This window comes from Theobroma umbraticum, unplaced genomic scaffold (genome assembly GCF_002168275.2).
Source record: "Theobroma umbraticum cultivar Fairchild unplaced genomic scaffold, ASM216827v3 scaffold_95.0, whole genome shotgun sequence".
Taxonomy (NCBI): Eukaryota; Viridiplantae; Streptophyta; class Magnoliopsida; order Malvales; family Malvaceae; genus Theobroma; species Theobroma umbraticum.
In genome coordinates, this window is record NW_018397257.1 from 1406230 (window position 1) to 1434171 (window position 27942).

At 34.0% G+C, this 27942-nt stretch overlaps 1 protein-coding gene across 1 annotated transcript; it reads left to right on the plus strand.

Moving 5' to 3' along the window:
- Positions 1-12081: 12081 nt before the first annotated feature.
- Positions 12082-20291, plus strand: LOC110412853 (Protein kinase superfamily protein). Its single transcript, XM_021423494.2, has 6 exons — positions 12082-12498; positions 13574-13881; positions 13996-14131; positions 14672-14808; positions 19066-19189; positions 19413-20291. The coding sequence occupies exons 1-6, from the start codon at positions 12435-12437 to the stop codon at positions 19808-19810; spliced, it is 1167 nt and encodes a 388-aa protein (XP_021279169.1). The 5' UTR covers positions 12082-12434; the 3' UTR covers positions 19811-20291.
- The last annotated feature ends 7651 nt before the right edge of the window (positions 20292-27942 follow it).

Below are 27942 nucleotides of genomic sequence, written 5' to 3' on the forward strand. Positions count from 1 at the left end.
GCTATAGGGTAGCCAATTTCAACATACATATAAATCTGTTGAAATAGATTTGTAAAGATTACGACTACTTTATGAAATTACACCGTAAGAGATGGGCACATTCATGGTCACTAGTAAAGTGCTATAAACTCAATGCATCAAACATTGCGGAGTGTATTAACTCGTGTCTGAGGTAGGCAAGAAAAATGTCAATCACTGTCTTGATCGAGTGCATCAGAGGCATGTTTCAGCGTTGGTTCCATGACTGACATAAGAAAGCCCTCAATTTGACCACACCCTTCAACCTTTAGGCTACCAATCTATTAAACACATGGTTTAATGAAGCATGTCGCTTTTCTATGCAAGTAATCGATCGAGTGGAATTCTAAGTTATAAGCAAGAGTAAAGATAGAGTGGTAAACCTATCCACCAAGACATGTTATTGTGTGGAGTTCCAAACCTATTTATTCCCCTATAACCATGCCATGGTGACAATAAGGTATGAATATCCATATTTTTTCTTTGCTTTATAATGAATTGAACTTTTACATGGTTCCTCAATTGTGAGTTTATTGTCTTGGCAGAAAATGCAAATGTTTAGCCATTGAATTCTGCTCTGACTATTACAATACTCGGTCTTGGGTAGAGGTTTATATTGTTCCCATTCGCCCAATTGGACATCTCAGTGACTGGGAAATCCCCCACGATGTGAAACAAATTATCATTTTTCCACCACCTTAGCAAGGTCAAGTAGGAAGACTTAAGAGAAAAAAAAAATATTGGCTAGTGAAGGCAGTTGACAATAGAGATGTTCATAATCTAAGGGCTACGGTCATAATAAACAAAATTGTCTAACACCATTTGCAATTTCATCAACAAATCTGATATCATTTTTCAGTCAATCGACACCTCAACAACGACAATAACAGAAAGCATGTTCAACTTGTAAACAACCTAGATGCACACAAAACAACTGTCCAGTATGAATGACAAAGTTTGAGAACATATGGGGTCTTGTAAACAAAGACAATGGCTTCTTAAATGAAATTTATCACATAAACCATGATTTGGTATGTTGTTTAACTAATGGATCCATAATACTCTTGTTATGATATTTTGATCATTGTTTATAAATCTAATGTTTATCCCAGTATGTATTATTCATTGCCATTAACAGATTAAACGTGTAGCATCATTGTTAATTACTTTCTGGAAAGAAAGTGCCTATTTTATGTTTTTAATCTTTATGTGCACAAATGTTATGGATTAGGCAATAGCTAAACGATTTTTGCATGTCCATGCATAAAAAAACTATAAAAAAATTGGTTGTAATTGAGAGATGTGTGAAAAAAGAAATGTGGATGTTGAGTGTCGAGTAAAATAGTTGAATTTCAATGACTGACAAGACTATCTCAACATAGCAAACATCTTCCTCTTTTATGCTTCTTAGTTTTTTCACATTTTCCATAAAATTACAATACACCTATTGTCTTATTGATCTATCGATAGATTGTATTCAGCATCTTTCAAATTTGAGGCTATTTATCGATAGATTCAATTTAGGACCCATTTTTCAAATCCTCAAGTGGCTATCTATCAATAGATTCTGTGCATTTATCGATAGATGCATGTCATGGTCTTCTTTAATCATTTTAGGGTGCCTATCTATCGATAGATACCATGTATTTATCGATAGATTAAAGTCAAGGTCCTTTAATATGGTTCTCGGTTGGTAATCTATCGATAGATGCCTAGCATTTATCGATAGATGTTCATAGTCTTCAAAGTCCTAGTGCCAAAAACATTAAACAATTGATAGATTAATGACATTTTTCAAATTTAAAGAGCCTTTTTCCTTGTTTCTTATTTAAGGTGCTTAGTTCTTTTATTAAACTTTTTTAAAGGACCATTTAGACATGTTTGAACATTTGAAAAACAATTTTGATCACTTAGTTTGTTAAATATATGTAGTAGATCATTGAGATAAACATTAAAGAGTGAAACAAAATCCAACAATATCCACCAGCTGAACATTGAATAGGAAATAGGGCAATAATATCCACAATTGAAACAATAATCAATGAAGATGTCAACAATATCCACCATTTAAACATATCTGAGAACGTAAAGCAAATATCAAAAAAAAAAACTAAACAAACATTTGAATTTACATTTGAAAAACAAGCTAAGAACATCCAAAATGGCATGAGGCATAGAGATGATGTGCACATGTAACCATACAATGACGCAATCCAAAATTGCATAGAAAAAATGCCTCTTATGAAAGCTCACTGTGGTGGTGGAAAGCAAAAACTAAAATCATCCTCCAAGTCTCATTGGCATTACAAAATCTCATGATTTAGCACCTTTAAGACATCTATATGCATAGTCAAGTGTGAGTCTGCAGTCTCTGTGTATGAGAGAAGTTGAGTGAAGGCATGCTCAACATCAAAGGTGATAGACATAGGTGGGCTACTAGGTTGAGCAATGGATGGGCTAGCAAGATAAGCGTTTGGTTCCCTCTTATTGCCATCATGGCCTTCAAGACCCTCACCATCAAAAACTAAAAGATCTATGACACCCTTCCTCACCTAATTGCCATTCTTGAACTTAAAACCCAACTTGTTACCTGTGTGCTCATTAATAGGGTTGAATAGGGCATAAGACTTGGGTGGATCACACCAAGTGTCAACAAAAACATAGTCAATTATCTTACTCACCAACATACCATAAAGGAGGTTTTTGATGATCCCTTGGATGGTGCGAAGCATGTCATCCATAATGAATATAGTGAGATCAATCCAGCAGTTGAATTGGATGTTGAAGAGGAACCAAAGATCCTCTTGGGTGATTGTGGAGTAATTGGAGCCACGAAGGAAGATGGTGTGAATGATGATGAGGTGGAGGACACGATCAATGAAATAGAACCTCATGCAACTAGAGCTACCTCGATCATTGATTGGAGGATAAGAAAAAGCAGAGCAAAAGGTACCTCATCAAGAACATATCTAAGATCATCCTGATAGGTATGAATTTTGAGGATGTGATCAATAAGTGCGTGGCTGACAAGAATTCGTTTGCCCATGACGTAAGTGGTAAACCTATCGTCATGTGAGACTAATTCATCGAACTCCGAAGTCAGGAAACTTTTGAGTGGCATTTAAATAAAAGACCTTAACCAAGTTCTCATAATACTTCTAATTCAATTTCAACTAATGAGTCCAACCTAAATACTAAAAATTGGCAAGATACAAAAAATGAATGGATTCCAAGTAATTAAAGTTAATAATGTGCTTGGGTATTACCTTTTGTTTGGCAAAGTTGTCGTTGAATTTCTGGGCATACGATGGATGAGTGAAGTTGGGAAAGAAAGAACTTTCATCAGGAGTAGAGGAAGATTAAGCTCCAATAGAGCCACTAGAAGCCCGATGAGTAGTTACCTTAGTTTGTTTAAGCCTTTGACTCATAGTGGAGTTTAAGGACATGTGAGGGATTTGGGATGAAAGATTCAGTGGAAAGGTAAAGATTGTGGATTAAATGGATTTAATCAAGCCATTTTGTTGCAAATCACAATGAAAAGGTGATAATCGAAGAGAAAAAACTAAGGGTTTAGGAATTACGAATGAGAAATTTGGCAGGATTTTAGGATAGATTTGATGAAAGGTTAGAGGTAGAAGGTTGAAAAAGAGGGAAAAATAACTTTAATCCATTGAAAAATCAAGGAAGATGAGGTTAAGTTTAAAGGACTTAGGAGAGAGAGGAAGGGAAAAATCGTTGGTTTGAGAGAAATGAAGCCACGGAAACTTTTAAAAGAGAGCATTTATCGATAAATTGTAACATTTATCGATTGATTGCATGCAAGTACTTAGACCTGGGAGGTCATCTATCAATAGATTTTTTGAGAAACTTTTATTTTGGTCTCAAGTCCTCATTTATCGATAGATAGAGCTATCTATTGAAAAATGTGGTCTGTCAGACTTAAGGAAGACCACGGGGACACCATCTATTGATAGATTATTAGTCTTGGTAAGTCATCTATTGATAGATATTGGCAATCTATCGATAGATGTTCATCTAGGGCCTTAAAAAATAGAGTTTTTGCTTTCAAAATTATGCAAGAAAGTCAAGAAATACTTAAGTCATGCAATGCTTAAAAGCTAGTCACATAATGCTTAATATGCAGACACGCAATGCCAAAGTCATGCAATGTAATTCTGGATGTGGGGTAATGTAATGTCTAAAAGCCAATCACACAATGCCTAATATCCAGTCACACAATGCTAAAAAGATTGTCATACAATGCCTAAGCCATGCAATGTAATGCCGGATGTGGGGTAACGCAATGCCTAAATCACGTAATACAACGTTTGATGTGGGGTTATGCAATGCCTAATAATGCCTTAAACCAGTTACGCAATGCGTAGATCACACAATGCCCATGTGTTATGCTCAAGTTTAGTTATGGATGTAATCTAACTACAAAAGATATGATTTGCACAATTGTAAAGCTATACATTATTCAAAAGTGTCTAACTTAATGGTTTGGAGCAATAACAAACAAAGTTACTTTACAAACTTAAGTCTGAATCAAAAAAATAAACAAAGTTGCAAACTTAAGTTTCAATATTATTAGCAAAAATCTCTAGTGCATATATTTTCCTTAGCCCTTCGATGGTGTCTTTCTTCAAGGTTGGGCTATGCATACTGATCAGCCACTCCATTGCTGCAATTACCTAATCCCCACAAGTATTCTTATCCTCCTGTACTAGGGTTTCACGATTTAATTGCCAACTCATCCACGTCTAAGGTCATTTTTTCTGACTCTCACTGTCAAAATACCTAGACTTGTGGCATATAATGGGAATCAACTCAATTAAAGGATGCATTTGATCTTTACGCAATAGAGCCGTAATTGCATCCAAACAACCATATGAGGAGTCTACCAACGTTATACACCATTTGTAAAAGTTGATATGCACTAAACTCAGTGGCCATTGAAATGGCATGGTGCCAAAATCGAGTTTTCCTTATGCCATGGCTTCCCCTACAGCGAATTATCACCCATGACATAATCATGTAGAAGTTCAGGAATAACTGCCTTCGTCAGCTTGAACTTCATATTAGAGGGTGTAAAGTCCATTTCACTGTATAAGGCATGCAAAATCTCCTGTCAATTAAGTTATGCTCAATAGTTAGACGCACAAGGATTAAGCCCCTTAATAGATATTTTAATAATTAAAACTCATTATAATATACTTACATAAAAAGTTGTGTCAACAATTCATGTTTTCTACTTATACAACAAGGAATGGTGCTCCTGACTACACTTACACATGATGTTGATGCATGCGTCAATGTGTTGGTTGTTCAAGCACTCATCTTGCTTCTCTATTAACTTGAAAAATTTAAGGCCTTCTTGCCTTACGATGCCCACAATGCTAACCCTACACATATAAAATATCAGCGTCAGAAGGTTGTTGGATTCAATTATTTTGAACTGTAATGCCTAATACCATGTAATGTTTTCATTTTACCTAGCTTGCTCATTATTCTTGAACTACTCGTATTTGTCCTTCAATGCAGCTTTTGTTTTGCCCTGGACTAATAAGAGATTAACGTAAGGGCTTCACAGGTATTTGCTGGCTTTGCTCAGCCATGCATCTTCAACCTGAGCTGGGGCCTCAAGAGAAAGTGTGCTCTAAGCATGTTGTGAGGCTTCAAGTAGAGTTGTGCTATGAGTAAGATGTGGGGCCTTAATTGGACTTAAGTTATAAAGAGGATCTATATGCGGGGCAAGATGAGGTGAGCTTTGAGCTTAACTAATTGGTTCATCAATACCAGTTGGCTCATCACCATTTACCCCATGGGCATCACTTTCTTTGTTTAGCGCACCATCCTATTGATCGATAAACTAACCCTAGACAATGACAGAATTTAAACACATTAAAACATCAAATAGATCCTAAATGCTATATATTGAAAATGAAAAAAGCTAAAAGCTCATACCTCAACATGGTTAAGAAGCTGACGTACAATTCGGTCTTCTAGCACTTGCATCCCTTGTTAGATCTCCCGTTGGATCTTCAACTGCATTGACTGCATCTCTTGCTGAATCTTCAATTGTAGTGACTATAGTTCTTTCTTCCACTACATCCTCATTGGTTTTAACTTATGTTTTAAGAATGCATGCATCTGAGGACACGGTAACAGGTCGCATTCATCATCTAAAGATTGAGCAACAGGAACCTCAAGAATGACAAAAAGGGAATCGACCTTCTCATCTGTAATGTGCCTCTACTTAACGACTCCTATAACTCTTTTCTCCTTACACTGCATGATGATCTTTTGCCTATGTTTAGGACCAAATATTGCTTGACCCTTCCACTGCTGTAATGGAACGCATTGATGCCTTTGGGATAGAGGAACATCAATATCAACCCAATATGCCTTCATGGACTCTTTCGCATTTGGCTTTGAGGTCCCTAATGCGCACAACTATATCAAAACATGCAATGCCATTAGGTTGAAAGATAGTTGACTTATTACAAAAAAAATAAAAAATAAAAATAATATCATTTCGTTCTTCACGCTGCTTTCACTCTGCAAATTTACAATCATCTTCTGGAGGCTTGTGGGCCTCTCATCACAATGCGAGAACTGCAAGTCAATTGTAAAGCATTATAAACACCTAATAAAATCTTATGTGTAAAGGAAAATGAAAAACCTTACAGCACACTTCTTGAAGCACCCATACAAATCCACATAAGTGGTAACGTTTCTTCTAAGACATCCGCACTGGTGGAACTTGGAAGCTCCTTGATATGTAGTCCATGGTCAAACTCCATACATAGGTACCCATGGGAATGCATTCTACTAGTCAATGTTCTCAACTAGAGAAAACAACCATGGAGTCATCAATCTTCTATAGTCCTAATCGAATGAAATATTGTTCTCAATTAAAAGAAGGGATATCTTTGTTGTGTCTTTGTCCTAATCAAACTGCCGTCTTTCAATCGTATTTAACACATCTTGGTGCTTCACTTCGTTCTCCACCCCTATAATCTCTCGTTAATTCCACCAAAGATGACCTCATAGGGACTAAAAATAACATCTGGCATAGGGCCGAACTTGAGCCCTAGCACTAGGCAGAACTCACATTTCAAGAAGAAGGCCTTGGTATTGCCTATGGTAAACCATAACTCATCTCAATAGTGTCGGGTTCATCTATTCTGCACAATAGTAGGTTATGCATGAGATTTTCATAGAATAAACTTTTTTTCTGATTTGATGTCCATCAGCTTCCTGAAGCATGTTCTTTTCATTATGTCCAACTCATTTTTTTTCTATAGTGACTCTCCTATAACATGCAACTGCGTCCAGTTACAGTGGATGTTAATGCTAGTGTTGAAGCCCCACTAGTCCCTAATAATATGAAGCAAAGCTTCCATGTTCTTCTATTTTGTTCTAGCCATCTGTAATAAAAAATAGATAACATCTCCAGTTAGCAAATATGATCAAGGAAGATTAAAAAAAAAACCATGAATTAGTTTTTACTATATTCGCATACATAAAAGACTAAAAGATAATACATGAAGCACGTGAGAAGTATCGCTTATTAAGTAACAAAACATATATATACTACAAGTATTAAAGTTGAGAAAAGAATTGAAAAGCGTTAATATCCAAGCAATGACTAGAAAACAATCACACAATGCCCTATCAAACACTCATGTAATGTCAAAAAATCAATCACATAATACCTAAAAACCAGTCACGTAATGCCTTATCAACCAGTCATGTAATGCCTATTAACAATCACACAATACCTAAAACCAATATGTTAGAGAAGGATCTTAGTGGATTGATGTGATTGTGTAAAGCATGGATTTCAAAAAAAAACTTTTATAAAGGAAGCAAGCAATCTAATTACACAAGCGGAAACACACATCATTATTATTGCAAGCAATATAATCACATCCCAAAACAAATGAAAATCTATTAAGTAAACAAATGATACCTTTTATTTTGAGATTCTTATTTTCGAACACCACCACACCAATGAATGATTTCTCGACCAAACAATTTACCACTTATTCTTCAAGAATGATTTCAACTTGAACCTTAAGTGGACAATGTGTGGAATGCTAGACTACAAGATGACAACCAATTTTGTCTCTTTTTTCCTCCTAAAAATTAGTGACTATTTTTCTTTTAAAAAAATTCAACCAAGAATGGGAGAGAGGAAGAAAGAAATGGTAAAGTTTTGGTGGAGGAAGGATAAGTGACAACTGAAAACTTTTTCAAGAAAAAAGTACGTTCATTTATTTTCTTTCAATCTCTTCTCTTTTTATTAAAACTCTTGTCTCAAAGATTTAATCAAAATCAAACACCATTGAAGCGATCTTGACCATCCATATAGAGTTATGGAAGCATCAAACATGCTCCATAATGATCAAAATTAAAATTAAAAAATAAATAATTTAATTCTTTAATTATCATTTAATGTTCTTGATAAAATAAAACTCCTTATTGGATAATAACTTTTATTTTATTATTATCTTCTTTTTTAAAAAATTAATAATAAATAAAAAAAGTGATAGTTAAACATGGAGTCTCTTTTTATCAACATAGATGTCTAGATTCATTTTGTAAGAATCTTTCTAACATTATCTTAATTTAAAACAACTTTTGTCTTTAATTAAGATAAAAATATTTTATCTTGTCTAAATTGAGACAAATATATTTTCTTATCTAGATTAAGATAAAAAATATTTTTCTTGTCTTAAATTAGGATAAACATATTTTCTTATCTAAATTAAGACCAAACATGTTTTCAAATTTAGACAAATATGTTAAAATTGTCATTTTTGTACACAATTTAATTAATCAAATAAAACATGCTTTCCAACTTAAACAAGTTGAATTCTACGAAATTAAATGGAAAATCTATTTGAGCATAGATATTCCAAACTCTAATAAACTTAGAATTATTCTTAATCTTATTAAAAAATAATTTAAGCTTATTAACCATGAACTCACTCCACCATAGATTCAAAGCTGCACTCTTAGATTAACTATAATTATAAGAAACAATTCAATACTTGATATTAATTATTAGTTGTCCAATTGCAAACCTTATATTGTGAACCCTCATAACCATTGAATGACAAAATATGAAATTATTGTTTTACCCTTTATGTAAATTTTGTTTTCTAGTCTTAAATTTCATCCAATTATTGATTTAATACTCTATATCTAATCCATTGAGTATCTAGATGTGATGAGTAGCTAATTCATCAATCCACTGGACTCAAATTAATCACTAATCTTCCTGAAATCACTAGTAGTGATGTTAATGCTATAAACTCCATTATTTGGATATATATTGTCAAATGTTCATCTTGATTAGAATCCCAAAATACAGAGTCTAGATCAACACTTTATGATGATCATGCTCATAGTAAATCAAATATTATAAGGAGACTAAACACGAGTCCACTATCTATCAGGATTTCAATTCTACTATAACCAAACGCATAAATGTGAGATCAAGATTTAAGTAACGGTTAAACTTAAATATGATTCTCACATGATTTCAGTTCATGTTATAGTGTCATTACTTGAAGTCAACCATTTTGATGATTTGAGACTCATCATTTTCCTGTAATGAATTGCATTCGTTTCGTTGGATGTAATATAGACACTACAACCTTAACACAATAAAGTAACCAACTTTCTTATATGGCTATGAACAATTTTTAGATTCAATTAAAATACATGTTTCCTATGTATGATTTTTCATGCAAATGTATTTTAATATTTCAATAGAATTATGGTATGTTAATGACTAGATAATGAATGCTTACTTAAAACAAACTCTTCGTCTTATTATCAAAATGTACTTTCATTACAAATAAATTTAATAAAATTAAGTATGATAATATACTTGCTTTTCAGGGCACCATATTCTCTAATTCCTAACATAATCACACAATGCCCTATCAATCAGTCACACAATACCTAAAAACTAGTCATGCAATGATGAACAGCCAATCATGCAATGCCTAAAAACCTATCATACAATAACTAACAGCTAGTCACGTAATGCTTAAAAACCATTCATGCAATACTTTACAAACCATTCAAGCAATAACTAAAACCCACTCGCGTAATGCCTATCAACCAATCACGCAATTCTTATCAATTAGTCAAGCAATGACTAAAAATCAGTCACGTAATATCCTATCAACTAGTCATGCAATGCCTAAAAACTGATCACGTAATCCCATATCAACCAGTCATGTAAACCCTAAATCACGTAATGGCTAAAACTCATAAAATTAATACCTAATACTATTCACGCAAGCCCTATCAACCAGCCATGCAAATCCTAAGACACGTAATGCCTAAAACCCCTAAACTTAACGCACAAATCAGTCATGTATGCCTTATCAACCAGTCATACATGCCTTTTCAGCGTTCAACCCAAAAACCACTAACACTACCAACTTCTATTTAACAAAATCAACAACTTTAAACAGCACACCAAATTTTATTTAACAACATAATCAATGAAGAAAAATACCTTTATGCTTAAACCACTTCAAAATGTTTCTATCAATGCTCAAAACGCTCAAGGTTTTTTCTTTGATTGGCGAGGAATGCTTGGTCTGTAGAGGAAAGCTTGGTTTGTCGAGGAAAGTTGAAACATCAAAATGGTAAAATACTTGACCCAAACATATGGATTGGTTTGAGGCGCTGACCCAAACATATGTGTTAATTTCAGTAAAAGTAATTTTATGTAAAATTAATTTATCTTGACTAAAAATAATTAAAATTACGCAAAGAGCTATTTTCAACAACACTTTATGCATGACGGTTTTTTTGTTTTGAAAAAAACCGATTAATTAGTTCACTTTCTCTATATGCCCAATCTGGAATATTGAATATTGAACTGAGCCACAGCCCACATGAACCAACAATATTCAAGGAGAAGCTGAATCGTTATACTCCTCTGCAATTAAAACATTTGTCTTGAAATAATCCACACACAGGCGTGTACTTTCTGCTTTTTCTTCTCTTTCGCTTGAATTCTTATTCTTAATCATAATTCACTTGGCAAATCCTGAACAAACATTGTATTAGTGCGAGTAACATTGATATCACCGAGTCTTTGCCCTCTTTATCTTTTTCAACACGTTCAAACCTCAAACTAGATCTCATGTGATAAAGTATTAGTTGCCTCAAATTTCTTCTTGAGTTGGACATATAATCAAGACGAGGTTAATGATTGAGCCTGTTCCTTAGTCATTGATGAACGATGGTGACGGAATATGGATTGCACCCATCATCATCGTCGTCGTCATACATTGAACAAGGAACACCACACCGACAGTTAAGCATTTCCTCAAGCGGGGTGTAGCCAACATGTTGTAGCCCCTATCATGCTTAGCGCGCCACAAAATCTTCTCTCTGCACTCTTTATATATATGTTCATTCCGGTTTTATTAATGAGCAAAATGAAACAATCTGGAGAGCCCTAGGCAAATCTTTTGAGCAATTGGCATGCAAATGATCAAATGATTCAATCATATAAATAGCACCATAGCTGCTCAGGGTAACATGAAGATGGCACAATGCGAAACTCAAGAGAAAGGTTCTCTAGAAAAGATGAAATGCCTACGCCTAGCTAGCATTTTAATTGGTAAATTGTTTGAGTTGGTGGAGCAGATGAAGTCATGGACAACTTCGCCCCAGCAATGGATGTATACGTTGTAGCACTACAATATAAAGTAACAATTAATTAACAAAAAAAATGAAAAAAAAAAAGAAACAAAGGGAATGGTAGGTAAGGTGGGTGCAAAGTTCATTCAGAAGAGGTTGGGTGATGGTATTGTAGATTGTAGTGTGATAGCTGTGGAAGCGTGAGAACATGAACAAAACGGCATTAGAGAGAGAGAATTAGAGCAAACCCACGCTACGTGCTACAGTTGAGAGATGAGAGCAAGGGAATAGCGATAGAAAGAGATTGGTGGAGGATCAAACATGCGCACTAAAGCGAAAGGGCACAAAAGCTTCAACACAACTTTGAATATTTTGACTCTAAAACAAAACGAAACAAAGCAAAACAAAAACAAACTCTTCTCCTCTTTGTGGGCCCATTTCCGCCATAGCCAAGAACTAGCCCCCACCTCAACATTCATCCCATCATTGCCATCAAGAATTCTCTCTCTTTCATTACCGTTTTCGCAATTTGCTGTCCTCACAATTTCCCACAAGCAACATCTCTCTGTCTTCATGATAACAGAGTCTTCTTTTCCTTTAGCTGATTCTGGTTTTGTTTCTTCTTTTTACTACTAAAGATTAAAGATACGTTCAAATGACTCTGGTTTTGATGATGGGTTGTTTCTGAAGGAAGTTGGTTTTTCTTTGGCTTCTTGCTGCTTTACGCTATAATGGGGAATTGCTTGTGTAGGTGGGAGCCTTCCATTTACAGAGTCTCATCTAATGCTAAGTCAGGTTTGTTTGATTTATTTTTTTCATTCATTAAATTTATGTAATTGCTTTTCTTCCTTAAAAACAAAATCGTAGAATGCAAGTTTTTATTTTCTTCCATCACTATTTTTCGAATTGAAATTTGTAAAATTGCAGTTGAAACTTAATTCAAGTAGCAACTACTCTGTTTTCCTCTGTTTTTGCCTCTGCTTCATTGACTTCTTTTTTACATCTGATTTATGTGTTATCTTCTTCTTTTCTTATTGGATTCAGTTCCTACCATGAATCTTAGATATGTCAAATATGCTTCTTTTCCATAATGTTTCTTTCATTATTTACGTTCCTAGATTCGTTGAATCAATTTTGTGGAATTTCTCTGTCCTCTCTCTCTCTCTCTCTGTCGCTCTTGGTCATATATAGAATGCCTTTCATACAGATTTATGTTCTTGATGTTGACAATCTTCTGCAAGTAGAATTAGAAAAGAAAGAGCAAAATGTATTTCTGTTTAACTCTTCCTTATTCCCACTACAAAGAGTAGTGGGTTTTTATTTTTCCTTTTACAAAAGGAAGCCTGTCACTGTAGTGCCCTGATTCTTATCTCAATAATATTATATAATATTGCTAGTAAACTTTGACAACTATTTTTTAAATATAAAAAGGCATTTCTGGAAGTAATAATTTCCTCCTTCAAAATCAGCATTTCTTTTCTGCTTTTTCTTCTCATCTTGTGCTGATGAAATCTCCCAAAACTTGAATTATGTCTAATACTCAGAAATCTTAATTGAATATTGATGTTGGGCAGCTTATTGTATGATCACAAATGTAAATTAAAATAGAAATGAAAAGAGAAGGAGAGTGAAGGAGGTGCTTTGCCTCAACTAATTCAGACAAGTCTAAGGAAATCCTTTTCCTGGCCTTTGCATATCAGGTTTGAGGCACTAACAATTTTGGTTGTTAAAAGGTCTGCAAATTGAATGCTTTAATCATCTTCTCCTTCAACAACAGAAAAACGATTTGATCTTTTCAGGATTTGAGTATTACATAAATGACGCCATTTGCGCTTATATATGCATATATGTATATATATTCCTTTTGCAGAGTCTCCAAAAGACCACAGTCCCTCAGAGAAACAAAGGAGGGACGATAGTAAGTTGCCCTCCAATCCCAAAGAAGTAGAAGACCTACGTCGTGATTCTGCTGCGAATCCGTTGATTGCATTCACATTCGAAGAGTTGAAGATCATCACTGGAAATTTCAGGCAGGACGGTGTGTTGGGTGGAGGAGGTTTCGGATGTGTTTATAAAGGGTTGATTTCTGAGGACTTGAGGGAGGGGCTTCAGCCCCTTGCTGTTGCTGTAAAGGTGCATGATGGTGATAACAGTTATCAAGGACACAGAGAATGGCTGGTAGTCTTTCGTTCTCTTTTTGTTTTTTAATTTTTGGTTTTCCTTTTAACCTCTTCTGCTGCATGAACCTTTGAGTTTCCTACGAATTTGATGAGTAGCTTTGTGGACTATTAGGCAGAGGTCATATTTCTGGGTCAGCTTTCTCATCCAAATTTGGTGAAACTTATTGGCTACTGCTGCGAAGATGACCATCGGGTGCTGATATACGAGTATATGGCTCGTGGCAGTGTGGAAAACAATCTTTTCTCAAGTAAGTAGATTTCATCACTAAATCAATGACATGCCAATGTAGAAACCTTGAAAATACCTTGGACGATATACATTTGGTGGCAAACCAAGAAAAGAACACCATTTGCTTTGGCTAACACAAGTCCTGTTTCATTCGTCTTCCAATCAATGGGAACTCCGATTCCCAACAACCAAAGGAATACGTTCATCATCATTCTTAGCCAGATCACATGTATATAGAACGGAGAAGTTAGTACCTAAGACAGCAATTGAAAAGCTACTAGGATGGTTTCTAGTCCTCTAGACGAGATACTTAAAGAAAGCTTCTTTTATATAATATGCTAAAATACTACAGTAGCTTGTTTCAGTTGGAAATCATTCCCGGTATACTAGCCTCAAAGGTTACCATATGGTCTTAGGAGGATTTATCTACTTTCTCTATAGCATAAGCTATTTTCATGTAATGTACTAACCTATCCAGGGTATCATGGTAGGCATAGCATGCCTGCAGTTTTCTTTACCATTTGTTATACGTAACTAGCGAAAAAATCCTTTGTTACAGGAGTATTGCTTCCTCTTCCTTGGTCTACTAGAATGAAGATTGCTTTTGGTGCTGCAAAAGGACTTGCCTTTCTCCATGAAGCAGAGAAGCCCGTCATCTACCGGGATTTTAAGACATCTAATATTCTACTGGACCTGGTTAGCACTTGGTTTACTCAAACTTGTTGTGCTCTTTTCTTCTAAAGTAACTATAATTAGGAGTTAGAACTCTGATTATATTGGGCAAGGCCAGGACCTTGTTTCGGCATGGATCAATATAATAGTGATGTCCTTGGTATTTTGTGAAGATAGAAAGAGGAAAATAAGATATTTTCTTTGGTATTTACAGAAAACAAACTTAAAGATTTGCACACTAAATTCTCAAGAATACCAAAGTTTGATACAATAAAAAAAATAAAAAAAGAAAACAAAGCCTAGAAAATACTTGAAATTTTCCCTTAATTCATTTCACCTTAAGACAAGTATATAAAGGGGAGGTAGTGTCAAAGAACTTGCCTGCTTCCACAAAGTTTGCTAACTGCTTCTACTTTTTTTATTATCTAAACACTGAAAATATCACAACAAAAAAATCAGATATATCAAAAATCACAAGCTAACCTATGCTACAAAAACTGGAGTTAAACTAGAAAATTTGTCAAAGTAGACTGCACCAATCTTATAAGCTACATTTATTCATCAATCTTAATTTAATACAACAAAAACCACTCAAGTTTAACTTGAACTAGACAAGGAGAAATTCTACAACTGTGACGTCGGAATTAATCAAACATGTAATTTGCAACAAACAAACCAGCTCTTGAAGCTAATAAACTATCTTACAGTGGCTAATGATGATCTGCGTAGGCAAAGTGCAGCATAGCCAGTCATAATTCAGCAATCCTCCTTGGCTGCTTTGCTGCACACTCTAATTTTCTTTCTTAGCATCATAGATATGTCCTCAGGTAGTTACTTGGTCAAGATATCAGCAAGTTGGTCTTCAGAACTACACTGGACTATATTGACTTCCTTTTCTTGTTGTGCTTCCCTAACAAAATGATACTTGATCTTCAAGTGCTTTGTTCTTCCATGGAACGTAGGATTTTTGGCTATTGTAAAATCTGATTGATTATCAACTTTGATTTCTGTGGCGTCCTCTTGTGCAAAATTTAGATCATTCGTCAATTTTCTAAGACAAATTGCTAGATTTACGGCCATAGCTATAGCTGTATATTCTGGCTCTACTATTGACTCTGCTGTCGTGTCTTTCTTCTTTGAGTTCCATGCAAAGACACTTGAACCAATGGTTCATATCATCAACAGTAAAGCCCTTTGAACAATTTTTCTTAACTACCTTTGAACAGTAAAGCCCTTATGTTGCTCCACAAAAATCTCATCTTGAAGATTTCCATTTAAAAAATAAAACTTGATGTCCAACTGGTGTATCCACCATGGTTTTGTGCCCGATGGCCATTAACAACCTAGTTGTGTCAAGTCTTGCAACTAGTACAAAGGTTTCTAAGTAATCCATCCCATATTGTTGTGCATACCTATTAAAAACCATTCTTTCCATCATTTTGTTACAGAACCAGCAGCATTCAGTTTGATTTTTAACACACACTTTACACCAATCCCTTTCTTATGGCTTAATTTGTCCACAAGCTTCCATTTCTTAATTTTCTCAATCATCTGAAAATCATATAGTATTAGCTTTCTCCAAACAACAGATTTGTAGCTTCTTAAAAGATGTCAGGCTCTAGAATAGCCACATTGCATCTCTCATACACATACATCATCAATTGCATCCTCATCCGACATTTCTTCTTCCATCAAAATCCCCTTTGTTTATCTTAGACTTCTTCAATCGGTGATTTTTCCCAATTCCAGGTCGCCCCTTCATCAAATCTCAAATCTCTACAAACTATCACCTTCTCGTAGAGAGGGTTGTAAATGATGTACCCTTTGGCAATGCTACTGAAGCCAATAAAGATGCCTGTAACCACCTTTTTCTCTAGCTTATCCCTCTTGACATCTGAAATGTGAGTATAACAAATGCACCCAATTACTTTCAAGTGTTGCACTTGATGTTTGCACCCAAAAGTATGCTTCAAAAGGAGTCAAGTCCTTCAATGCTTTTGTAGGAAGTCTATGCAGGTAGACTGCTACGTTGACAACTTCTGCCCATAGCTTCTTTGGTAACCCTTTCTCAAACAATAGGCATCTTGTCGTTGCCATTATTCTCTTGTTCTTTCTCACTTATCTTATTTTCGTTTTGGGTTTAGGCAATGGTAAATTGATGCTCATGTACTAGCTTCATTTCAAAATTCTTGAAATTTTGATGAAGTATATTTTGGCCCTTTGTTTGACCTTATTACTTTACCCTTTAGCCACTTTGATTTAATCCAAGCCTTGCAGTTCCAAAACACATCAGCTAATTTTCATTTCAGTTGAAGGAAGTAAACCCAACACATTCTGGTATAATCATCAATAAATATAAGGAAATACTTGTCACCGTTGCCAATTTTGATCCTTGAGTGTCAAATCTGTCAAGTTCCCGATATATTCTCTCATTTCAAAACATATGGTGTGCACAACCACTTATAGTCAACCAAGCATCACTCATTTTTCTTCTGGCTGTATAACATGTTGCAACAAACACATGCTCTTCATTTTGTTGATTGGTTTCTGCATTTAAGGCTTGTGTATTCTGCGGTAACCCTTTATTCTTGCTAACCTTCTCTATATGAATCATTTGTTTGCAAGACTTACATTGAATCTTAGGCCCATGCCAACACTACTTCTCCAAATGAATGGTTTTCTTACAATGTGAGCTTGGCGGGTACTTTCTTTTGCATCCATCTTTACGGCTTTCAACCTCTTTTCTCTACTTCTCCCTTCTGTTGCCTTGTTGTTCTCTACCCTTTACTCTTTAATGAGTCTTTTCTTTCTCCTTGGCTTGGAATGCACTCTCCATCACGGCCTCCTATCTATTAGCCCTTCTTTGCTCTTAAGCACAGAGAGCATTTATCAACTTTGAGAAAGAAATATTGGAGAGATCTCTTTAAGTTTTCGAGGGATAGGAAATCTTCGACTCATACTTCTGTGATAGGGTGGTGATTATCTGTCCACAATTCTCTCTCTTTTTTTTTTTTTTCTTTTTGTAAGTTCATTACCATGCAGCCTTATATTGTTCACAACGGGCATGATCTGGTATGAATATTGCTTGACAGTATCAGTGTCCTACATCTTGCGATTCTCAAATTCTCTCCTCAAGTTAATAAGCTGTTATTGCCTGTTCTTTTTTATGCCTTGAAACTCTTCATTGATCTTGTCCCAAGCTTGCTTGAGAGAGTCATAGGTTGTGATCCTTGTAAAAATCACATCAGGCACATCATTTTGAATTTAAGACAAGGCCTTATACTTCTTGGAACACTCCACACTATATAGCTTCAATTGAGCAAATGTTGGATTCTCCCTTAAAGATGGAGGTTCCTTCCCTATTTCTACAACTTCCCAAAAATCATAAGCTTGAAGATGACATAATTTGATGCATCCAATTTAATTTACTACACAAAAAAATCACTCATGTCAAAGCTGAACCAGTCAATGAGAAATTCTAGAAGCATAATTTGGGAATTTTATCAAATGTATAATTTGCCACACACAAACCACCTCTTAAAATATTAGAAAATGATGTAAGCAGTTAAAAGAGATGGATATGATACAATAAACTATTTTTTCAAAGAAAGAAAAAAAAAACACTAGAAATACAAGCCCAATAAATTTTTTGAACTCAAACCTTCAACTTGTACTCTTATTTAAAGAAAATATTAAAATTTGTCAAGTTAAAAGTAAAAGTGAAGATGAAATTCTTTAATTTTTTTTAACTAAGTTTAATGACGTCAATATAAGAAAAATACTAATTTTTTATTTATAATAAAAATAAGTTATTAATTTTCAAACGTTGGGTGTGGTAATGTGGCCCTAACACTGGAGAAGGCTTTATTTATAATTACTATGCGACCGAGGGTATTAATGAGCCATAGATATGATCTTAGTGCACAAGTCGCTGACAGATATGATGGCTGTCACTTCTTTAAAACTTTACTTTTGTCAAAGCCAAATGCTAAGAACCCTTCATCTAGTTTGTACTTTGAACGTGCTCTGAACACAAAGTTGGCAAGATGTTTAAACACTTTATGGGGTACCTCCCTCCGCTAGTACAAACAGCCATCTTATTTGAGTTAATCCATGCTCAGGGTGGAGCCTTATTGTTGAAGCCCGAAATGTATATATATAGCATGTTTTCCCGGCCCTAATTATCATGAGAATTTGTGGGTTAATGATGCAGAAGAAGCTGCTTGATTTTATAGCAAGAATTAAGTATGTCTATCACTTGTTTATGTGTTCAATAAACAGGAATACAACGCCAAGCTCTCTGATTTTGGCCTTGCCAAAGATGGGCCCGTAGGAGACAAATCCCATGTTTCCACTCGCATTATGGGAACATATGGATATGCAGCACCTGAATACATCATGACAGGTAAGTTTTTGGTAGCAGTCGTTTCGACATTCGACTATATTTATGCATTCAACTTTCTTAAGGATGGAAGTCAAATGACTTGAACTTGTTCCTAATCGATTTTAAATAATTAAAAATTACTCCTATACAAACAAGTAAAAGCAAATTAGGCTTCCCAATTGATATTATCCATTTAGTTTGTGTTGTGTTTTACTTCGTCGTCTCAGCACCTGATCTTGTGCAGGACATCTGACTCCTCGAAGTGATGTGTACAGCTTTGGTGTTGTTCTTCTTGAACTTCTCACAGGAAGGAAATCATTAGACAAGTCACGGCCAGCCCGTGAACAGAACCTCACTGATTGGGCTCTACCTCTCCTCAAAGAGAAGAAGAAATTGCTCAACGTAATAGATCCGAGATTACAAGGAGATTATCCCATCAGAGGGGTTCACAAAGCTGCCATGCTAGCCTATCATTGCCTGAACCGGAACCCGAAAGCAAGGCCTCTAATGCGAGATATAGTAGATTCCTTGGAGCCTCTGCAGGGTTCCGACGAAGTTCCAACGGACAAAACTGTCATAACTGTGATTACTGAGGTGCCAAAAGACGAGTTAAATAACAAGGGAGATTCACACTGTAATTGAACTTGACGCGTGCTTTTATTTCGTCAACTTTCTTCTCCAATTTGCAAGGGGAGTTTTTGCACTAGATGGCCTTCATGAGCAAATCTAAGATGTCTTCCTCCCCACCCAGTCTTTAATTTCCTCTTCTGGCTGAAACATGGTCATTGTAGTGGCTTGCAAGCTATTTGATTATTGTAAAGTTAACAGCCGATTTGTACCTGTATACCACAACCACAAATTTCTAGCCTCTTACAATTCCTCATAGAGAATACTAATATGGCGAAAATTAGATTGTATCTTTACTAACATCAGGTCGTCGGTTTTCTTCCAAGGGAAAGTTTTAGGAGTTTATATAGAGTACCGAATTGTATATTTGTTTAGCAGATTCTAGGGACAAAAAGAAAACCCACTTAATTTCCATAAAAACATTGCAGATTCAGTCTCTTCGGAAGCTGAATGAATCCTCCTTTAATTTCAAGTGGTTCAAGCCTGGAAGCTTCTATCAATTGGAAGAAATGAGCCCAAAAAGTAGAATCGGTCAGTTTTGGATCCAATACAGATTAGTTGGACAAAACATTTTAGTCTGATTTTTTTATAACTTGTGAAACAATTTCATGGCAGCTTCACGAAGCTCATTGCTATGCCCAAAATGTCAATGATATGATCTTGAAGAGCCCTATAAGTCCAGTTTCAACCCAATATTTTTTTTTCCCTTTTTCAGAATTCAAGCATTTGGAGAATGACGTTTGCAGAATTAGAGATTGACGGCAAAGGTAATTTATATATGAGGAAAAGTGGTGGAAGATATTCGTAGGCGCCATAGGCAAACCCAAGGCCGATACCTATATGATTTATGAGGCGGATTCCATAAGACTTTGGCCTCCAAAGAATACAATACAATAATTATTCACTAATACTAGCACTACAAAAAAATCCTACTAATTTCGACTGAAAATTTTGTCTAAAGAGTTAAATTTTTGCTAGAATTGATTTTTTTCAACGAATTTTCAATGAAAAATTCTATTGAAAACTCTGTTGCTAGTAAGGTTAACGTTATTGCTTGTTGTTAGAAGTCCGTTAAAATTTTTTGACAAAAAATTTCCGTTAGAAAAAACTACAAATTTTTGTTAAAAAAAGTTATCATATTTTTTATTATTTTAATATTAATCTGTTGGAAAAGATGAAAATTTGCATCAGTAAATTTGTTCTAACCGAAATTCGTCAAAAATGACCAAATGAAATTTTCTATTAGTGAATTATTACAAACAAATTTCTGTTGAAAATTACAAGTGAAATTTTTTTTGGTAATTTAGTCATGATCTATGGATTTCCGTTGGAAATTGTCAACAAATTTTTGTCAGTAATTTTGTTATTACCTTCATAATTTTTCGTTGAAAATTACCAACGGAGTTCCTTCCATAATTTAGTCATTACCTGCAAATTTCTATTAGAAATTGCCAATGGAAGATATCCATTAAAAATTACCATCAGAATTCCATTAGTAATTTAGTCATTACCTGTGGATTTATGTTAGAAATTAACAACAGAACTCCATCAATAATTTAGTTATTATAATGAATTTTTGTTGGAAATTACCAACAAAAGTTTGTTGGTAATTTAATAATTGCTTATGAAATATCATCTGTAATTCAATCATTACCAACAAAATTCCATTAGTCATTATATTTAATCTACGCAACCTACAATTAACATCTAGTATTCATAACAAAAATATGCATTAAAATATGAAATTCAAAGTCAAGTTGATGCAATGAAAAATCATCATAAACAGAAAATATCTAAACATAAAGTTTTTTTCAAAGATCTAAACATAAAGTTAAATGTGCTTTTTTATACATATTAAAAAAGTATTTAAGTTCAAATGTAAAAAAGAGACATCATAAATTTCACAATTTTACTCTTCAAAATCTGAACAAGAAGTAGATGCATGTTCTTATTTGGTAAACGCATTACTCACAATCATTGCTTCTATACGTGTCATAAACTCATTCATACATTTTGCCATTACGTCTTTCATTTTTGCCATCATATTAACATTATTCTCCTTAATTTTATCATGTATATCCTCACGTATCTTACCCAAATCTTGTGATAGATTTTTCACTTTTTCTTCCAACCCAGTTGCGGTATCAATAGCATTTAAGATGCTAGTACCACATGTTAACTCAGATGTTGTTGCATTGTCGTGTGTTGAATTAAGTACAATTGTAACAAGCACACAAGTACCAAACCCAAACATGTGAGTGCGTGTAGTCTCCATCACTCCAATTGCTTCAGACCAAGCTTGTAGATCATATTCTAACTAAGAAGATGAATCTTCACTATACTTATAGAATAATGTACAAGTATACTTTTCTTACAAGGTAAAAAATAAAGAGGTTAGTATTTAATTATATTGTTAACTTTAAAGTAAAAATTAATCAATTTATTTACGTACATTAATAGATTTAGACTTGTTGTCTATGAAATCACCATGACCTAATAAATGTTTGTGTGTGCGATTGAATACTTTCAAAAAACTAACATTTCAATCCATCTTGATTGTTTACATTCATTTACAACTATACTCAATCATAATGCATATTACATAACATCTTAAAAATATAATTTGTATTTGAATTAGTAATATTTAAATTTTTCAAAATTAATATGCTTACCTTTGAAACTCAAAATTTTTGCAAAACTTGTTTTATTGTCAAATTGTTTCTAGACTCAATATAAATTTCCATAACTGCAATTTGATTGGTATTGGCATTAATGAAGAAGTTTAGGTGAATTGGGTTGCTCAGGTTCACTGTAAGATCGAAACTAAGCTTATTACATATTTAGGTCTCTCACAAAATTCTCAAAATAACTCACTTAAAATCTAGAGGCCTCTGCTTGAACAAGTTGAATTGAAACTGAAAGAGTGGAAAACCAAATTGTTCTCACGTGGTGGTAGGGTTACATATTAAGGTCAGTTGTTAACAATTTGTCAATCTCTTTTATGTCTTTATTTAAGATGCCTCAAAGTATTAGGAATCAACTAAATAAAATTCAAATAAGGTTCTATCGGGTCGTTGATGGTGATAAACATGGTGCACATTATGTTAAATAGGATACTATTTGTAATCCAAAGGATAATGGAGGTATGAGAATTTTTGATTTGGAAGTTAGAAACAGAGCTTTTTTGACCAAGTGGGTATAACAATATGAGAACAAAACAAATAGTTTACGGAAAACAATTGTGGTAGCTAAGAATGACTATGATCCTTGTGCCCTTTTACCCAACCTTGTTGTTACCCGTAAATGCCCAAACACATGGCAAATATTATTTCTCCTCTAATGCCTACTAATAAATTTTTCTTGCAGGTAATAGCTAATTTAAGATTTGTTGTAAGTGATGGGAAATTTATTTCATTCTAGCATGATCCATAGATAGAAAATGTGACGTTGCAAAATGAATTTCTAAGGATATATGCATTGGTGGTACATAAGGATGGGAAGCTTTGTGATTATGGAAGTTAGACTAATGATGGACGGCAGTGGTAGATTAAACTTCGAAGACAGCTTTTTGGAAGGGAGTTTCCACAATGGACAAGGATGTGGAGTATTATCAGAGAATTTACAATTGGAAATAATTTTAAAGATAATATTATTTGGAAGTTTACACCAAGTGGTACGTTCACACGTAAATCCTTTTGCCATCTTGCTTGTAACCAATATTATGCAAATAAAGAATTATGGGAGAAAATCTGGATAAGGTATGCTACATATAAAGTTGAGGTGTTCGTTTGGCAATTAATGTAGCAAACAGTGGCTATCAAATCCAAATTGGTTAGGTGGAAATTAATTGATGACAACCAAGTGAATTGTGTTCCTTGTAAAGCTGAACCTGAAATTGTTTCTCATCTATTTTTGACATGCAAAATAGCATGGAGAATATGGAGTCTATGGTGCTAAGAATGGGAGATTCAATGGATTACACATAAAAGTCCAAATCATTTCTTTTTGACATGGAGATCCCTATGTACATCTGAGGATAATCATGAGGTATGGATATTATCTTTTTATGCTATTGTTTGGACAATTTGGCTTTTCCGTAATGAGATCTTATTTAATAGGAAATCATAGGATAATAGCAAGTTTAAGATCTCATTAAACTGCGAGTGGCCACTTAGTCTAAAGCAAAATGGTCAAACATAGCTCAGAAGATTGATAATATGGTTCTAATACCTCATAGACTAATGATTATTAACTCCATGTATTTTTTATGATAACAAAACATTCTTTATTCATTAATGTCTAACTACATTACTTACATGTGCAAGATAACGTTTAATTCTCAAAATAAATTTGATGTTTAAAAGCAAGTCAAGAAGCTTGCTCATTTAGAAGATGAGTTAATGAGTTAAAGAAGCAAAGAAGAAAAAACTTAGTGAAAATAGAATGTTCTTAATTGAATAACATGAAGCCTTAATTAGTTAAGGCAAACTAGGCATTGCACATAAGTAATAGAAAAGGTTTTATTAGTTAGCACAAGGTTTAACTGATTAAGGAAGTATTAAATACAAAACAGAAAGTTGTTAATCGGTTAACCAAAAGGGTTAATTAGTTAAAAGCCAAGTTTAAAGTACCTATAAGCACCAAAATTCAAATTCAAAGTTATGCTGACCATGCAAAGGTGCTAAACAAAGATATGCAAATTTGAATATTTCTTAATTAGTTGAAGTTTATTTTAATCAGTCAAGGATGAAAAGAGAGAAGCTTTAATTAGTTAAAGGGTGCAGTAATCAGTTGAAAAAAGGTTGGCCAAAAATAGTGCTTAAAAGTGTTTCAAAATAGAAAGTTCATAATCGGTTAAAGTTTCCTTTAACTAAAAGTGCCAGACAATGCAGGGCAGAAAGGGCTTAATCGATTAAAGCTCACCCTTAACTGATTAAAAGCTCACTGTTAGCACATTTGAATTTAAATTCTTGAAGACAAAATAACAGTTAGAACAAGGCTAGAATTTGCCTCCAGTAGCTAGAAGTTGTCTCTAAAGTAAAAAAAAGCCTCTCCAACGATCACAAAGAATTTAGAGAAGTTCCAAAGAGTTTGAAAGAGCCAAAAAGAGCAAAAATCTTCTCTTATACACTTGTATTCCACTCATATCCTTTGTAAAGTGTTTGAGCTTGAATTTATAAATCTTAAATCAGCTAGGTGATCAATTGTGCTCATTTTTTTTTCATTTCTTGATTGAACTACTCATATTGGAGCACTTGAATATCAATTTACATTAGAGCTGTGGATTTTGAAATATAGGATGTAATCACCCAAAGTCCTTACACTTCCACTAGTGTGAACCTTATCTTTTGTGAGAAAACGTCCAAAGCTAGAGAATAGTGGATTGAGGTAGAAAGAAGAAAACTCCAAATTAATTTCAAGGCCATTAACACTCTTCATTGTGCCTTAACTTTTGTAAAGTTTAACAAAATTTCTAGTTGTACCATAACCAAAGAAATTTTAGAAAAACTTAAGATCATTCGTGAAAAGACTTCTCAAGTTAAGGAGTCCAAAATTGCCCTTCTCATCTGTAATCATGAAATATTCAAAATAAAACCAAGTGAAGATATTACCACTATGTTCAATAGGTTCACCAACATTATAAACAAGCTTAATCAATATGGCAAACCCATCGCAGAACATGAATTATTGAAGAAATTTCTTAAAAGCTTACTTGAGAGCTAGAAACCAAAAGTGACTCCTATCCTAGAAGTACAAGATCTCAATGCAATTACCCTTGATGAGATTTATGGCTTACTTCTCAAACATGAGCTAGAAATGAAAAAAAGAAAAAAAAAGATGAGAGGAAAGAAGTTAAAGAAACAAAAGGTTTAGCATTGAAGGTAAGCTCACTTGAAGAAAATTGAAAAATCTCGCAAGTGATGAGGATGAAGAATTGGCCATGATAGCTAGAAGATTCAAGAAAATCATAGGGCAAAGAGACAAAAGATTTGGAAGATGAAATCAAAGAAAGGATCGAGGTTTTTCATTGAAAAGTAAATACAAAAATAACTACTACAAAAAGGATACGGTGGTATGCTTTGAATGTAAAAAACCTAGCCACTTCAAATTCAAATGCCTATTGCTCAAGGAGGGATCATTAAAAAAGGTCAAAAAGCCAAAAAAGACAATGGTAACTACTGCATGGTCGGATAGTGATTCCTCTAGTTCGGAGGATGAAAAAGACAAGGTAAAAGAAAGAGTAAACTTCTGCTTGATGCAAAAAGATGAAAACCCTAAGGTAACATCTAACTTGTGTGATGTTTCATATAATGATCAAGATGAGTTAACTTTTTGGAAGTGTTCAACCGCACTCATAAGCATTTAGCGAGTCAAGATAATTTTCTAAATAACAACTCCAAATCTACGAGTGTATGTACTAAATTGATAAATTTTTACTTCAAAGTTGATGATATAATTAAATACTAATCTTATTTAATTTTTTATGTAAGAAATGTATAATTCTGTATATCGTAGAAATATGGTAAAGATTCATCTTCTTAAATTCGATCCGCATGCTTAGACTGAAGCAATTAGAGGGATGAAGGCTACACGCACTCTCATGTATGGGTTTGGTACTCGAGTGCCTGTTACAGCTCTACTAAGTGGAACACAATATAATGTAGCAACATCTGAGTCTGCATGTGGCCTGTTAACTCAAACGCTACTAGTCCCATAATTGCATTAGAAGAAAAAGTAAAAAATCTATCAAAAAATTTAGGTAAGATACGTGAGGGAATACGTGAAGAAATTAAGAATGCAATGGCAAAAAGCATGAATGAATTTATGGCATGTATGGAAACCATGACCATGACTAATGCGCTTTCAAAACAAGAAAGTGCGGGTCCTTCAAGATCAAAACTTGGCAAGTAAGAACACAACATTTCATGATATGATGTTTCTTTTTCATTGCTAGACTTGGATACTTTTTAGTATAGGTATTTAATAACACATTTAGCTTTATATTCATATTTGATTGACATTTTTAGATATTGTGTGTTTATGATAATTTTTAATTGTATGAACTTGACTTTGAATTTTAGTTTTTAATGTGTGTTTCTATTATATATTTTGAAACTCAATTGTGGATGTCAATTGATAATTTATTATCGAAATTTTAATTGGTAATTTTTGTTGGAAAAGCATTACTAACAAGACATGCAATTGAAAATTAGTAAAACAATTTCTGTTGAAAATGATTTTTCAACGAAAAATTATGTTGGAAATTTTTAACAAAATTCAGTTGGAAATGCTTTTTGAATAAAAAAGTCCGTTGGAAAAGCATTTTGAACAAAATTTCTGTTTGAAATATCTAACGGAATTTCATTGAAAATTCATTTCCTACAGAATTATTTCTAACAGAATTTTGCATGGGAAATGCTTTTCCAATGAATTTCCAACGGAACTTCTGTTGGAAATGCTTTTCAAATGGAAATTCTGTTGGAAATTTCCAACGAAATTACTATTGGATAGCCAATAGATCATGCATTTTTTCTAACGAAAGTTTTCAACGGAAAGTATTACTAACAAGGCTTTTATCGAAAGAATTTTTAATGGATTTTTTCGTTAGAAATTCGTCAGAAAAAGGTATTTCCAATGGAATTTTAACTTTTTATAACAAAAAATTTTATCGGAAAGAGCTTATTTTTTGATAGTGAACCCTTATTGATTCATATGGTCAATTGGTGTGATTACATATAGTTGCGATACCACTATTGGCAACACATTAGGTTTTGGCTCTACCTACTCCAATGCCATTAATTTGCAAGATCACATATGTTTCATGAACCTCCAAAGACTTCTTGCCTATGAAACATCTATTAAAATTGTTTATGAATTTTCAGATTTCAAGCCCTAGGGTTTTTGATAAACATACGAAAATTAAGTAAATGGGTTAAAGAGAGAGAAATTTTACGAATATATTTGAGAAAATCCCTTTAAGTTGATATTTACTAGTGTATGTGTGCCTATTTTATATAGCAAAAATTTTAGTGTCATTTGCACTATTAAATTTCAGACCATTTGACTTTGACCTACACTCAAACAAAACCCTGGGAAGACCTCGGCCGCAAGAGAAGAGGAATTAAGGATGGAACAGTAAATGGGCT